The sequence below is a fragment of the Carassius carassius genome, chromosome 14, assembly GCF_963082965.1.
Source record: "Carassius carassius chromosome 14, fCarCar2.1, whole genome shotgun sequence".
In the NCBI taxonomy this organism is placed as follows: Eukaryota; Metazoa; Chordata; class Actinopteri; order Cypriniformes; family Cyprinidae; genus Carassius; species Carassius carassius.
The window spans coordinates 1901613-1918359 of record NC_081768.1 but is presented as its reverse complement, the minus strand read 5'-3'; the positions used below and the strand labels follow the sequence as shown (position 1 = coordinate 1918359).

The 16747-nt window shown below is 35.8% G+C and overlaps 1 protein-coding gene across 5 annotated transcripts in view; it reads right to left on the bottom strand.

Annotated features, from left to right (window-relative positions):
- Positions 1 to 16747, bottom strand: part of lyst (lysosomal trafficking regulator) — a 98258-nt gene that overhangs the window by 24344 nt on the left and 57167 nt on the right. For all 5 annotated transcript variants that reach the window (XM_059565665.1, XM_059565666.1, XM_059565667.1 and 2 more), the window contains 13 exons: positions 14937 to 15303; positions 13702 to 13858; positions 11638 to 11811; positions 11353 to 11513; positions 9798 to 9988; positions 8993 to 9241; positions 7409 to 7582; positions 5778 to 5927; positions 5554 to 5691; positions 5206 to 5404; positions 3459 to 3587; positions 1817 to 2426; positions 561 to 741 (listed from right to left, as the gene is read on the bottom strand). In XM_059565665.1, the coding sequence (XP_059421648.1) occupies positions 561 to 741; positions 1817 to 2426; positions 3459 to 3587; positions 5206 to 5404; positions 5554 to 5691; positions 5778 to 5927; positions 7409 to 7582; positions 8993 to 9241; positions 9798 to 9988; positions 11353 to 11513; positions 11638 to 11811; positions 13702 to 13858; positions 14937 to 15303 (2880 nt within the window). The remainder of the gene's footprint in view (positions 1 to 560; positions 742 to 1816; positions 2427 to 3458; positions 3588 to 5205; positions 5405 to 5553; positions 5692 to 5777; positions 5928 to 7408; positions 7583 to 8992; positions 9242 to 9797; positions 9989 to 11352; positions 11514 to 11637; positions 11812 to 13701; positions 13859 to 14936; positions 15304 to 16747) is intronic.

Below are 16747 nucleotides of genomic sequence, written 5' to 3'. Positions count from 1 at the left end.
TTAACTTCAACTATTAAAGGGGTTATCAGATGCAAAATTCACTTTCACATGTTGTTTGAACATAAATGTGTGTTAGCAGTGACTAAAGTAAACTGTCTCATGAGAACAGCTCGCACAACTCATTATCATTTAAAGGGACACACACTGAAATGGGTTTTTGAAAGAGTGTTGTTTTACACTACCATTTAGAAATTTGAGTATGTTATAGACTTTTCATGAAGACCACAAAGAATCACATCAACTAGTGGAAAATGGGCATCTGATGTCCCCTTTAAATACATTTGTGCTATTTATATGGATTAATAATCCCATGTTCACGGATTAATTCCCAATGATTAAATCCATATCATAGAAAGAGATGTTCCACGTTCCACATTAATAAGCATAAAATAAGATATATTTTGGATGCAGCACATGAGAGTCTAAATGTTGGCAACGATCAATTATATATTATTATATATTATGTCAGTTATATTCTGAGTATTTTGCATGCAGTCTTTGTAACTGACTTTGAGATATTTTGTGGAATATTTGTATTTCCATTTGAAAAACATACGGACCTTCATGACGCCCTGCTGTATGAGAGGAGAAGAGTGGTTGACCAGGACGAGAAGAGCCTCGGGCTGGACGAGTTTGTCCATCACCTCCTCCAGCAGGACGTCTGGCAGCAGGAGCAGTACTCCTCTCAGCAGATCATACAGACCGCAGCAGATCAGAACCAGACAGTCTTCAGCACTGGACCTGAATGAATCATGAAGCATCAGATCTTCAGCTGTGACTCAGAGCCTGTTCACTGAAAAAACTCAGCATGCAAAATACATAACAGAAATTACTCATACTGTGATATCAGTACAAACAAAAGCGAAACCAATATTTGATAGAGCACCAATGACAGCTCAGACACATCTGCAATGGTTTGTGGACAGGAGCTCGGAGTTTAAAGGCGTTAACATTTAATGAGTTTAAGTGATTGGATTTATCTTTCGTGGAGGAAAGGCAATGATGAAGACAGGAGGCAATTACTCAGTAACTGTTGACTGAAAGACCACATTAAAGAGAAGATGTAACTTATAAATGAAGGCTAATATTATAAGTCATTCATCTCCAAAACTCAGCAGCAGAAATTAGCATAATTAAAGAGTGCTATTCATCGACGGAATTTAAAAGATATATTACGCACATCTAGCACGACTAAATACATTTTACAATGCATTTGAAAAAGGCTAAACAATTCTGTGTTTCAATTTGCTGCCTAGTCCATTAGTAAGCATACTACCTAGGGATTGTACCATTTCTAAAGGTGTCCTATTTTCAATGTTTTTTCTTACTGAAGGATATCGTGAAAAATGTGGATATTGGCAAAATCCAATATCGTGCATCCCTAGCCAATAATGAAGGTGATATTGCGTAGCTTGTCAGTGAACTACGGTTCTGTGTATTATTTGCACAGCCCTACAATAAAACAGATGAATATATAAAATAGGTTATGTCATAGGTAGGTCATGTGGCTTGATCATAATTACTAATTACATTATGAGACATTTTCTTCCAGTGAAAAATCTGACTTGTCTAATTATTTACCGTGCTTAAACTCCAACCTTTGCAGGCTCACACTCATCTGCATACACTTCTGAATGCCACGCCCACCGATGCACAGAACTGAGGCACTGTCCTACATTTTTCTTTCTTGATAATCCGTTTCACTCGAATGTACTTCAGTTTTATCGCGTTTACAATGTTGGATACAATTTTTTCTCTTTGCATGGAAATGCTAGGATTTCCAACAATATAAAATCATCTGGTATTTTCAGAGTACCTGTCGTTACCGGAGTCCGCCTTGCTGTGTCTGTCATATCCGGGAGAGTAGGTGTAACTTTCCCAGTCGTCCGGTGGAGCGGCACGGTCAGCCACGGTGGGCCAGCGAGCGATCGTCAGAGAACCGTTCTGTGCGGGAAAAGCCAAACCCAGACTAGCCAGGTTACTGTGGCTCCTCTGGAAGGACTGGATTCCCTTCAGGCTGTCCGGTCTGCGTGGCGCTTCCTCACTGGTCCAATCTAAATGGTCCTCAGAGTCCCCCGGGCTGCCCGCTGGGACGTCGTGCTCCTCCTCTATGCTGATGGAGGGCGTTCGGTTCCCCGTGACGCTGCTCTCCTCATCACCGCCCATGTTCTGAGAGTCGCATATGGTCTTTGCCGACTCACAGCTGCTGAGGAGCTGCTCGTCTCCGACCCGCTTCAGGGTCTCTGTGCTGCCCAGGGCCTGCTGGGTACTCCGGGATGTCCCTTCCTCAGGCTCTGTGGTCCCCATCACGCTCCCATGGGTCTTACGGGGTGTCAGGGCTGGAGAAGAGTGTGGAGACGGGCCAATGCTTGGGGGCCGCAGGGACAGATCTTCATCACCATGCTCAGGGGAGGACGTGTGGCGCACTGTGGGACAAGCACACAACATTTAGTCAAGTCTGACAATGATACGTTTTTCAGATTTGCCTCTTTTTTCACAAAGACGTGAACTGTTCTTTCTCTGCTGCAAGTTTTTTATATCATTGACAAACATTAAATATATTATTGCCCAGTTCTTTATGTAACGTTAGACATATCTCCACATTTACAGTACACACGGATATGCCGATAATACTGTATAGCAGACCTTAACTGATTGACTCTTCTATGACCTTTAGTTCTTTTTTTCTATTGTATTCAAGTCAGGTTATTGGCTGGTCAATCTAGCATTTTTGTATTTAGTTTTTCTCTGAAACCTGTCGAGTGTTTCCTTGGCTGTGTTTGGGATCATTATCTTGTTGAAATGTCCACCCTTGATTCATCTTCATCCTGGGACTGAACCAGCTAATATTCCACTGACGAGGGGCAGGATTGCTATCAAATTACTGATAGATTTCTGCTGGTGTCTTGGCTTTCCATGTCTTTCTGCACCTCCTTTTCTTCATGTGTGCAATATTTTTTCAGTGTTTCATTCCATTTTATTACACAACTTTCTGTGCATTTATATGCATTAAAGCCCCCTTTTCTTGACAATAAGTGTTCCCGAACTAGTTTTTGCAACATTGTATCAACATGGAAGCCTAGCTTATAAGACATAAAGATATTAAGATAATATAAACATTAAAGTCATGAGTTTCTCTAAAGCTGCTTTCAGATGAAGTATATTGTGTAACCGCTATATAAATCAATTTGTTTGGACTTGACAGGCAGGATTGTGCTGTAATTGATTTGTATTCGTCAAAGGTCACGCCTTTCAAAGCTTAATAAGGCGCAGCAGTGGCATACAGTCAGACAAGGACATCTCCAGTGAATACTGCTTATAAAGTGCGACAGAGTGAGTAAGCATGATTTTTGGGGGGATTTTGACCTTCTCACGAATAAGCGCATTATCATCAGCGGACGGCCGGGAGTTAATGATTGTAAGTCTGCTGCTTTAATGTGATTGGAGGTAGCGCTGACCTTCGGCGGGCGTCTCTGTGAAGACGGAGGGAGAGAGTGAAAGCACAGAGCTGCAGGCTGATTTCCCTCCACTGCTGGAGTGCCGCAGGTACATCATGGACTGAACCTTCTCCTGGTACAGCTTACCATCTGATGAGAAAAAACACATGAACTGAGATGCTCTTGTTTACGGTCAAACTTACATCTCAGAATGATAACTAACAAAGAGGAATGAGCTGTAAACTCAATGCTAGACTATTGCAACAATAAAATGAAATCAGTTTAACCTGCTTAGTTTTCAGAGATCTCTTAACATAAACATGTTCTTCAAATTTTTTTCTTTCGACTATCAGAATAATATCAGCATTGCTAAAAAAGCTTATAAATACGGTTAGAAACAATATCTGATTTAAATCAGAAGGCCAGAAATTTCATGAGTTTGAAATAATCTTTATATGTAATGAAATGTCGAGCAAAAAAAAAAAGTAAAAAAAAAAAAGAATCACAGAAATATCAGGGTTAATAAAAACTATAATGGCAAAAACTTTACAATTAAACAGATAAATATATAATTATATACAGATTTTGTGTGTGTGTTTTAATGTTATACTATTAAATAAAGAAATGGACATGAACAAAAGAAAACATTAACTGATTAGACAGTTTTACCAACTAAAAATGAAAAAAAAAAGTTTTCGGTTTAAATTTTTAGTAACTCGCAATCTACAGTACAGACCAAAAGTTTGGAAACATTACTATTTGTAATGTTTTTGAAAGAAGTTTCTTCTGCTCATCAAGCCTGCATTTATTTGATCAAAAATACAGAAATAAAATGTAATATTGTGATATATTATTGCAATTTAAAATAATTGTTTTTAAATGTATTATACTTAAAATGATCATTTATTTCTGTGATGCAAAGCTGAATTTTTAGGATCATTATCACATGATCCTTTAGAAATCATTCTAATATGATGATTCATTATCAAAGTTGGAAACAGTTCTGCTGATTAATATTTTTTCAGAACATGTGATACTTTTTAGGATACTTTGATGAATAAAAAGTTAAAAAAATGTGTTTAAAAGATTTAAAAGATGTGTTAAATTGATAAAAAGTGATAGTAAAGAAAATATATTATTAGAATTGTTTTTATTTTTAATAAATGCAGTTCTTTTTAACCTTTTATTCATCAAATATATGAGACAGCAGAACTGTTTCCAACACTCATAATAAATCAGAATATTAGAATGATTTCTAAATGATCATGTGATCGACTGATGTTACATGTGACACTGAAGAATGGAGGAATGATGCTGAAAATTCAGCTTTGCATCACAGGAATAAATTATTTTTTTTAAGTATATTCAAATAGAAAACTATTATTTTAAGTTGTAATAATATTTCACAATATTACTGTTTTTTCTGTATTTTTGATCAAATAAATGCATTTTTGATGAGCAGAAGAAACTTCTTTCAAAAACATTAAAAATAGTAATGTTTCCAAACTTTTGGTCTGTACTGTACATAAATATGGTATTTATTAGACATTTAAGAAAAACAGACAAAAAAAATAGGTAAAAAAAATATTTTTTCTGTTTTAAAACCTGTATAGTTGTTCTTCTGTGGATCAAGCAGGCAAAAGCGGCGTGACATTTCTGTTAATCATTTTCTTTTGTGTTCCACAGAAGAAATGAAGTCATACAGGTTTGGGAAAATGCTCTTGTTTTAATGACCCGATCAGACTGGGGTTCTCTGAAGGTTTCTCACCGATGTGCAGAGAGAAGTAGAAGCTGGAGGGCGTGTGGCACACGTAAGTGTTGGTGGGGGGGTGAACGGCCAACAGGAAATTATAGACCAGCCGCAGCAGGTCCAGGTCCGGAGGAGACCCCAAAACCTCCTGGATGATTTTGACAAACGAGAGGCAGACCTCCTGCGGGATGGAGGTCAGGTACTCGTCTCGATGCTCCTGCGAGGATAATGAGATGATGTATTCCCCTGCATTCTTTTCTTTCAGCATACCTTCAAGTGTTCGTTCATGTTTATTTCATGCAGTAAGTAGTAGTTAAGAGAAGATGATCAGACCTCATGTGTTTGTCCATGTAGTGAACGTCTCACCTGAAGCACCTGGCAGGCGAGCAGGAAGCGATGAATCACCTGTGCCTTGAGGAGCTGTCCAATGTTGAACATCTGCTGAGGATGATGCACCCGGATGAGGATCTCTAAAGCAGTCAGCAGTGTCTCCCACACGCCACACTATCATACAGCGGTCACAGTTAGCTCTCTATAAAAATAACCCCTACTTACACAATATATGTTCTCACTGGAATGTGAGTGTGTACCTGGGCTTTGGCCCATATCTTCCAGTCCAGAAGTATTTCAGACAGCAGTCTGAGATCTTGCAGCACCACAGTGGATTCAGCATCCAGATGAAACTGTCCGTCTTCTCCGATCGTCAGGATTGAGCCGCTGCAGCAGCCGTCCAACAGCGTCTGTTACACCATAAGCACACAGACACATATTTGCCCCGCTGTACCCTAGAATCAAACTCTAGTGCAATTCAAAAGGCTAAAACGGAGTGAGTATTTTTCAGACTGATTAATCTGATGCATTTCAGAAAACAAGAATATACTGAGAGAGGGACAGACCAGTCTCAGTGTCAGTCTCCATTACCAGTAACAACCAGCAGGGTGCACTGTTTAGACCAACAGCAGCACAAGCAGACAGGTTTATGACAGTTAACTAAAACTCAATCAATCAAAAAACAATTTCACTTGAAATATGTGTTTCTGTGGCTCAGTGGTAGAGCATTGTGTTAGCAGCGCAAAAGTTTGTGGGTTCCAGGGAACACATGTTAGGTAAAAAATGTTAGCATGAATGCATTGCAAGTTGCTTTGGATAAAAGCGTCTGCTAAATGCAAAAATTTAATTTAATTTAATTTAAATAAAACAAAATAAGTTAACCAAAATAAATAATTATTAAATATAATTAAGTTAATTAAATATAAAAAAACTAACTTTAATTTCAGTACTACAATAAAATTAAGTACTAAAAATTTAATAGTAAATAAAATAAAAAACTAAATATAATAAAAAATTAATACAAACTATACAGACATATGAAAATAAAAATGCCAAACATAAAATTAAAGTAAAAAAAAATTACAAATTAAAAATATTTTTTAAATAATACTTTGTTTTAAGCTAGTTGCCATGGCAACATTTCAAATTTTTTTTTTTGTATTTAAGAATTGTTTTAACAATAAAATAAAAATAAATTACATTTTATAGACTTAAAAAAAAACTACTAAAACTTTCAAATAAAACTAAAAATAAATAAATAAAATAATATATAATTGAAAATGTTTACAAAAACTACACTGGTATTTCAATGATATACAGGTGCAACACAAAAAATTAGAATATCACGGAAAAGTTTTCGTAATTTAATACAAATAAAAAAAACGTTCTTATATTCTAGATTCATTGCACACAAATTGAAATAATTCAAGAGTTTTTTATTTATTTAATTCTGATGGTTATGACTTAAAGCTTAAGAAAATAAAAAACATTCAGTATCTTAGCATCAGTATCTTTTTCCCACAAAAAAAACGGGAAATATTTTGGTTTGTGTGCAATGAATGCAGAATACAAAAAAAGTTAGCTTTTTTGAATAAAATTACAAAATAAAAAACTTTTCCATGATATTCAAAAAAAATGTTGAGAGAAAAGAACACATATATATATATAAAATGTATGCTATATATACGTTGCATCAAAATTTTTTACATTTAAGGCAGCCATTTTTAGGATTCTATGACCAAATAGAAAGCACAATAAAATATCATGATTTTCATGCTGCTGCTTAATTTGAAATTGTCACCATAAAGATATGGTGAATATCTAATGCATCAGTCAGATCATCACAGAATGAAAGGTTTTTGGCTAATTAATGACATCTGATAAAACTGACCTTGAGAATGTGGAATCCCACGATGCACTTGGGCTTGATGAGAACCTGGTGAATCATGGAATAGCCGTGGTAACACTCCATCTCGTGAGTGCGATGCTGGTTGTTCTTAACCAGAGACAGCAGCAGCTGCAGCGCCTGAGCTTGAGTTCTCTCACAGTCGCTCAACTCCACCGCCTACGAGAACAGACAGAGATTCAGTCTTCCTGCTGCTAAAATCACTGTGTGTGAAACACATCACATTGTGCAAATGAAGTGGGCTGTGAATGTGACTAGATCACAGTGTTATAACACACAGAACACAGGAAGCCTCAGCAAACAACACTTGATTAATAGCACTGTCTGCAAAACAAACATGATGTGACGCCAAAATACCTAAAATAAACTAGATCCATCTGCACCAAATCATTTCATCATTTAATAAATGTCAGCTATTTGGCATCATACCCAAAGTAGAGCATGTGTTGCTATTTGAATTAGCACATTTTTTTGTCTCATTGAGCATGGCTCATCCTTGTAAACTTCTTCCTTGTAAACGGTTTTCAACATTCATGGTTTAGTTAATGACGATCATTTTAAGTAAACACCACAACTTTTATGATTCTATGCTGAAAATAAGTTTCAAAAGGACAGTATTTATTTGAAACAGAAATCTTTTGCCTGTACTGTCTGTCACTTTTGATCAATTTAATGCATCCTTGCTGAATAAAAGTTTATTTTTCTTACTGACCCCAAACTGTTGAACGGTAATTTCTGTTAGTTTAAAAATAGTAATATTTGCTTCTGTGTTTTTGTAATCATGACAGACTGATCTGAAATGAGAGAGAGAGAGAAGGTGAGAATGATAGAAACACAAAGCAAGGCCTTGATGTGACTGTCAAGAGATGTTTGAAGGATAATGTGAGGGAACACGGTGTGAGAGAGAGCATTACAGAGCTGAACATTTCCAACTAAAATACAGTTTTGCCCACCAAATGAACCGTGTATAATCAGATTACCAGCAAAAAAAATGTGTATTGGAATATGAAAGACTGAAGATACCTTCACGGGAGACTTTAAAACATAATATTTCGAATTACTTTCAAACATTATGGCTTTGATTTAAAAGCACGGCAAACAGATACAGTCTGAGCTTTTTTGAATCCGCATTCAAAAGTTCAGTAAACTTAAAAAAAAAAGTTTAAAAAACCTATATGACCTTTAAAGGGTCTTTGGATGTGACATGCACTCATTACCATTGAGACATTTTAACTAAAGTATGTTACAGACTATTCATTAAGACCCTAAAGACTCAATGTGACCCTGGAGCACAAAACCAGTCTTTAGCGTCAACAAGATCATCTCTCCATTGATGTCTGGTTTGTTAGGAGGACAATATTTGTCTGAGATACAACTATTTGATAATCTAGAATCTGAGGGAGCAAAAGTTTTACTGTTTTTTACTTTTTTTAAATCTCTCCTGTTGAAAAGCATCAATAAAAGGAGTTCAACTAAAAGATCTCATGAGCATTGTGTGTTTGTGTGCAGTAAAGCAGAAGAACACGTTCCTGGTCTCCACTAGCGACAGATAGACAGACAAACACATACCCGAGCGAACAGGAAGACAAAGGCGCCGGTGCCTCCGATCTTGTGCAGGACGCTGTGAAGGCCGAGAGCCTGGCAGGGCATCATGGTCCTGAGGAAAGGAGGCTCCAGGATGGAGCTCTGGACCTCTTTGGCACTGAAGGGCCGCTGGGAAGCCACCGCTGACTTGGCCTGGCCCTTCAGACGGATCACCGGCTCATATATGGTGTAGAGAGACGGTGTGCTGGGGGCATACACCACTGCTAAACTCTCCTGAAAAAAACAGATTTTCTTATTTTCTTGTTTTAGGTTCAATAAACTCTTTCATTTAAAAGGATTTTCTGACTATTATTTCATATATCAAGGCTGTTCTTGAGGTGTAATATCACCTGGGCATGTTATTTAGATAAATGTGTACAATGCTGTATAATAGCACTAGATACTATCAGAGAAGACCTGAAAAAAGAAGCAAATTCATCCATGCGGATTAAAGGTTTGTGTGACTTTTCATGTCATGAAAAAATAACTTTTTCTGATTGGCAGTAATTATCCAGCATGTAATGCATTAGCACATGAACAGCTGGAACAGCATGCAGACTCGTGAAATCACCGGTAATTAAGATTGTGTGAATAAAACTGCACAGAAAAAAACAACAACACTTAAGCAGGTAATGATGCTAAAATGGAAAATAATGTTGCCTGCTTTCCAGTGGCAGTAAAGGAGATTATCAAGCTAGTTAACCGTTTCACTGCCGGATACATTTGCATAAAAGCCTTCTGGTTGAAAGGGGCATTTAATAAATTCATATTCATAGGTGTGGTGGCTTACAATAAGAGGTGTGATGTCGACGTCTGTATTCCTCATGAGGAGCTCTCGTATCTGCTCACACTGAAGACCCTCCTGTGTCACGTACTTGGACAGTGTCCTGTGAGGCTTGCCGTACTTGCAGGGCATGATGGAGGTGAGGTCAGGACCGCTGGCATACAGGCAAAACGCCTCCGCTGTGTCAATTCTGGAGCCTAAAACAATAACACGTTTACTTCAGCATGCCATTTTTCATTTATGAAAATGTTATAAAAACATAGTCTAACCTTGGGAAAAATATCACTGTTTATTACCGTTTACTGTATTGTTGGATATAAATGAAATGATTAAATATCTTCTGTATTGTTTTAATGAAAATACAGTGAAAAAAATGCCTGGATTAATTTAAATGTCTGCATTTTTTTACATAAATATTGAAAAATGTATGAATATTTAAAAAAAAAAAAAAAAATGTTTAAATGTTTTAAGATTGTTGTTGTATTTAAATGTATTTTTAGCTTTCCTTTTAATTTTATTTTAGTATTTTTAGTAACGATACAATGTTCTTTTGTCACTTTTACTGTTTTATTAATATTGCTATTGAGACATTTTTTTTCAGTAATTAATGCTAGTGCACCAATTTAAAATCACATTTATATTAGTTGGGAAGGCAACATTTCTAATTTTTGTTTAAAGTTTTTTAATCTAACGTTTATTTATATTGTAATTTTCCCTGCTTCATTTCAATTAACAAATATGTTTCTAATAGTTATAATAGTTTATACTGTGGTTTAGTTGCCATATCAGCTTCACAGACAGTTCCATGGCAGATATAGATTTTTTTTACATTTACCAAATAATAAAAAACATACAAACATTTTCTAAAATTTTATATATATATATACAAATATTGATTAAATCATTAAAAACATGTCTTTGTCCATATTACAAAAAGTTTTCAAAATAAGTTAGTCCTGATAAAAACTCTGGTCTCATGACATAAACAATTGGGCAGCCCAAAAACATGTTTTACAGACAAGTTATTTACATTAAGCTTTATCGCCAAAATCAAAAATATATGACTTTACCAAAGCCTCAACGATATCAGACAAAGAATGATACTAAAGCATGTGGAGGATGAAAAAACTGTGACCTAAAGCTAATAAACTAATAAACAAAAAAAACACATTGAGGATGGCACACATTAGAGAGATTCCCAGGTTGGGAGCAGCTGGACTGGAGCCATTCATAACCAATTAGTAGCAACAGAAGGGCTTCTCTGTTCAGAAAAGTGTGTTGTGTGCAGGGAATGTGAAGAATCTGTGGCTCACACACAGAAACCTCCAGCAGCAGGAAGATCCCACGTTACCAACAACATCACTTCAATACTTCTGTCAATTCACTGATTTTTCTATTGTTTATTTTAAATATTATTTATAAATATGTATTTACACTGTTTTTAGTGCTTCAACTTAAACTTTGGTTAGCTGCTACGGCAAGATTTTTTATTTTTCATTTAGTTTAAATTTTTTATCTAATGTTTATTTTCATCTGTCTTTGATGGGAACTGTTTTCATACCATTAAAGAGCAGCAGCGTGCCCATATCCCAGCGTGCACTTGGGCTGGCCTGCTCCTCTGAGGGGTGCTGATAGTGTCCAAGCATACAGTAGGTCTTATTACTGTCTGATGACAAACTGGACTTCCTGGGCAGAGTGAAGTCTAGCGAGACGTCACACTTCCTGTATGTGGCAAAGGAAGGCTTGAGTAAAACATGATTCTGACTGCTTCAGGAACTGATGTCTGCAGCCCTGGTTGAACTGCCTCTTTAAAACATCCACAAACCAACTGCAGATGCAGACTCACCGAATGCCGTCCACCCAGAGGGTCAGCTGACCGTGGATGTTCTTCTTGCCCTCGGGCTGCTGTGAGTATGTGAGAGCCAAGTGCTGCCACCTGCCTGCTGTCAGCACACCGTCTCCAGACTCCGCCTGGGCCAGCAGACCCGCCTTCATCTCGTCGTTTGGGTCGATGCAGATCCTGAACTCACAAATCAAGAGCCACTTTACTAATACAGCACTGAAAACATTTACTTTTGTGGCTTGTGCAAGGAAATGATCCCAACTTAGCACAAATAATCTATCCATGAGCACATACTGTACAATCACATCTCCAAGCCAGTATTTTCCTTCACTGTTCTGAATTAGATTTTAGTTACATTTTCAGTTTTCATTATAATTTGAATTACATTTATAGTAATTGTATCATTATTTTTAAATATTACTATTCAAGTTCATTTATTTTTTGTTTCAGATTATTTTTCAGTTAGTATTAGTAAATGGAATGGAAATCTAAAAAAAGTGAGATTTTATTTTTGCAAATTTTTTAATAATTTGTTTTTATTTTATTTATTTTATTACTATTTTAGGTTTATGTTTATTTCAATTTTAGTTAATGTTCTAGTTATGTTGGAAAAGAGAAGCCAAAATCTAAAATATATAACTTTTTACCCAACACAAAACAGCATTCACAACCTGTTTTCTTTTCAAAACACAATTAAATAAATTTTTCCATAAGAACTTGATTAGATGGTCTAAAGTGGTGTTTTATACAAGAATGGAGTGACTTAGCAGAGAAACACCACTGTCATCCACTTAAGGCCATCCTTAAAAATATTTTGGTTTGCAGTAACAGTAAAAAATTTTTTTTTAAATGGTCGGTAGGTCGGTCTATTTTTTTTTAAAGTTTCAATGTAAAAAAAAAAAAAAGTACAATTTTGGTGATTGTGATGACGTAGGTATGAATGTAAACAAATTAGCATATCGTGACGTCACTGGATGGGTCTTCAACCCGTGCCTTCGTACACATCATTGCAAACCTAATTTTGATACAGGCTAAATAATCCACAAACAAATTGAAATCTTTATCAAAAACATGCATGAATTTCAGGTGAGAAGAAAAAAAATGAGGTACTGTTATACTGTTTTATTTGCATCCACCGCTAGGTATCAATGCAACCTACAAATGAGAGACCGTTTACTTTGCGTTCTTGAGTTGTCACTTTGAAAAAAATCCTGTTTGATTTGAGAGACTAGTGTTCATTGAATCGATTTTGCATGTCTAGATGCATTTTATACAGCAAATAACACCAAATATAGAATGAATTGAATGTAAAGATTCAATATATTGGTAAAGACCAATATTTCTAATGATTTATTGGCGTGAAGTTACGTGCAAAATGACAAACAGGAGTGCAACATTTGCGAAAAACAATAAGCAGAGTGGACTGCCATAATGCAAAACATTTACTGCAGGCTTCAACATGGCTGTGTTTATGATTAGAAATGTCAACAACAACAAAACAATCGCATAAGTAGGCGATTCTAGCCCGAATCTGTATCTGTATGCATGAGACTTTCTGAATACCAGCAGAATTCACATTTCTGTTGTAAAAAGAGAAACATTGTGCAGAAGTATTATTTGCTGTTATGCGTGTGTGTCCTAAAAAAATCCATCATTACCAAGCGCGAACCGTTGACTCTGACAGTGAATGAGACGAAGTGAACGCACAGGTTATAGTGTGACATCCGAGTAAACATAGATGACGTCACTGGTTTTTTTTAAAGAAAGAACGTAGCCTTCGTTTGTATGTAGGCCTAGGCAATTTATATATTTAAAATACTTACTAAAATATAATTAATAATATTTTATTACTTTTGTTATTAGTTGTTTGAAGAGTAAAAAAAAAAATTGGTCGGTTTTAACGTACAACCGGCAAATCGGTCGAACTAAAAGCAAAAAAAAAAATCTGTCCTAAATTGACAGGGTCGGTCGGGTTACGGCAAACAAGAATATTTTTAAGGATGGTCTTAGAGGAGTCTTTTTGAGGCCGAAATGTACTTGGTGCAACTTTACGGTTCTTGCACTCACCTGAAGGTAAAGGCTCTGGTGGAGATGTTCATCCACACCTGAAGCATCAGTGCCTTAGAGCCCATGGAGAGGACATGGAGGAGACATCTGTCTGTCTGCTGCTCTGTGACATGAGCGGGAGCATGCAGGGCCTCCTCTGCCAGAGACACCGCCTCTTCTGCAACACACAACCAAACTCATCAAACAGATATAGTGTGATGATGTTCAGGTTTCTGTGTTCTTATGGTTAACTAAACCTATTCAAAAAACATTTTTTCAGTAACTAAATTAAAAACTAAATAAATACATGAAAAACTTAAAATCATAAATTAAAAATCTGCCTTGGCAACTAACTGAAATAAATATGTTTAAGCACTAAAATTACTAAAACTAAAATAAAATAAAGAAAAAATCTAATCAAATAATACAAAATAATAATAATAATAATAAATCACAACAGAAGAGAACTTAACAACATTATGCAAAATTTTATTAAAAGAATAAGTAATATTGTCTGTAAGTGCATTAATGATTAAATAAAACAAATAAAATAAAAATAAAAAATAAAAAAACAAAACCTTAAAATAAAAAAGTTGCCTTAGTAACTAACTGGAATAAATAAGTTAAAGTTGAAGTAATAAAATGACGTTAACCTGAATAAAAACAATTTAAAGAAAATATAAATAATGAAAATGATAAAAGCACATAACAACATTACTAAACTCAAACTAAAACTGTTACAAATTGTCCATAATTGAAGTAAAGCTTAAATCCAGGAAACACAAAAAAAGTTTAAAAAAAAGTTGCCTTAGCAACTACCTAAAGTAAATAAAATTTAAGCTTAAGTATTAAAATTACTACAACTGAAATAAAAAAGAACAATAAACAGAACAAAAAAAAAACAATAAAAAAGAACAATATTACTAAAACAATTACAATTAAAACTGAATATACAAAATGACAAAAATGACAAAAAAAATTTATATATATATTCTTTCATTTATTGCTGCACGATAAATGTGCAAAATATGATCTTTTTTGCGCAGCTTGTCAGTGAACAATGGCTCTGTGTAGTTAATGCTGCTCCATGTGAAAGCGTGCAGGTGATAGTGATTTACCACTGATTACAGAACCGGCTTCACTGACAAGATGCGCATTAAATATCACATGCGATTTATCGTGCAGCCCTAATAAATACTATAATATAAAATAAAAACACTAATCGGCATTATACACATATATAAAGCTGCTCTTACCCTTCTTGTAACGGCCATCCTCATCCTTCCCCGCTCGTACCCACAGTGAGGTGCTGAAGCCACTGGCCATGTGAGGCCAGCAGTTCTGTCCCATCAGAGGCAGGTGGAAGGATGCTGTATGCCAGGGAGAGCTGCGCAGATGACCAGGCCTGCTCAGGTCTGCTTCACCACGACCCAGAGGTAATTTACCTTTCAGAAGAGTGTGTACTCCACCCTTACCACCAGCCGTCCCATGAGCCCTCATCCCAGGGGAGGAGCTCAAACCAGGGACCCCTGCGCCGGGGATCATGGGAAAGGACATGAAGTAGAGCGGCTCTGTGTCTGCTTTAGCCTCCACAATCTGAAGCAAGCCTCTCAGCAAGATCTCCTACAGATGATGGAGACAAAATGAAGATTTCTGCATTCCACAAAGAAAATCTTAGTGTTTTTTCTTCCGTGTCTCACACTCAAGCACAACTTTAGCACTTTATTTACCAACTTTCAGACCCTTTTAGTGGCTTTATCCCAATACATACTGACAAACTTGGCGACTGTTTTGGATAAACTTTAGCTATCATTCAGTTGGAAGATTTAAGTTGCAGATTAATCACAAGTTAATTCATGACGATCATGCGATTAATCATGAATAAATGTTTTAATCGATTGACAGCCCTAATATATATATATATATATATACATACAAACACAAATAACCCTGTACACTGGGCGGCAAATCAGCATATTAGAATGATTTTTGAAAATTCACCTTTACATCACAGGAATAAATTACATTTTACAATATATTCAAATAATACATAGTTATTTTAGATAATAAAAATTAGGGCTGCAACTAACGATTATTTTGATAATCGATTAATCTGTCGATTATTTTTACGATTAATCGATTAATCGGTTTAAGTACTTATATTTTAGTTTTTCCCATTTTTTCCCCCAAGTAAATTATTAATAAAGGGTCTTTATCATTCAGCATAGATTTTTAAGAGATTTTAACCATTTTGCATTGTCATATCCTCATCAAAAATATACCTGGAGTTGTTTTATTATGTGTTCGTGATCCTTTGTCTATCTACTCTATCAAATTTCACAAGGAGATTTAAAATAATGTTTTCACCATGGCAGTCCTTAGAGCTCCTAAAGTAGTTTAACATCCCGAACAAAGCTTATTAAGGAATCTTTCAGAACATATTTTCACGAAGAATAAGGATAAAACAGAATAAGATTGCAGTGCGTTGTATTTTATTATTTATTGGGAAACAGCTTTATAGCTTTTGCTGTGAAATTGTAAACAATCCTTTGAATAAAGTGCCAATGGCATGAAACCTGAATGGAACTCACAATTTAAAGTAAAAATCCATCAGAAGGTTGTCCAGAAAAAAAAAAAAAAAAAATCGGACACACACAAAAAACCTGCTGTGTGAAAAAGAGCAGTGAATACTTAGAAAAAAAAAGTGCATTTCAAATGTCTTTAAACATTTACCTCTCTCATTCAGTCATAATTAGGCTGCACGACTGAATTATGAACTGGTAAACGACAAACTGATCACAGAACATGTTCGTAAAGCTTTAAATGTTAACTGTTAAAAAGCAATGTTATCAGCTTTTACGACTAAACATTTGCAAACAACATTGTACTGGAGAATCTGCACAAATAAAAGTCTTAGGGGCCGTTCACATATCGCGCCTAAAAACGCGTGGAAAACGCTAGGCGCGCCACTTTCTCCTCCTTTCCAAAGCGCTCGCGCAGAAGCGCCCCTGAGCCGTCTGCCTTTGCTAAGCAACCATGACGTGCTCTCTCCTTGAAGACGCGGAAA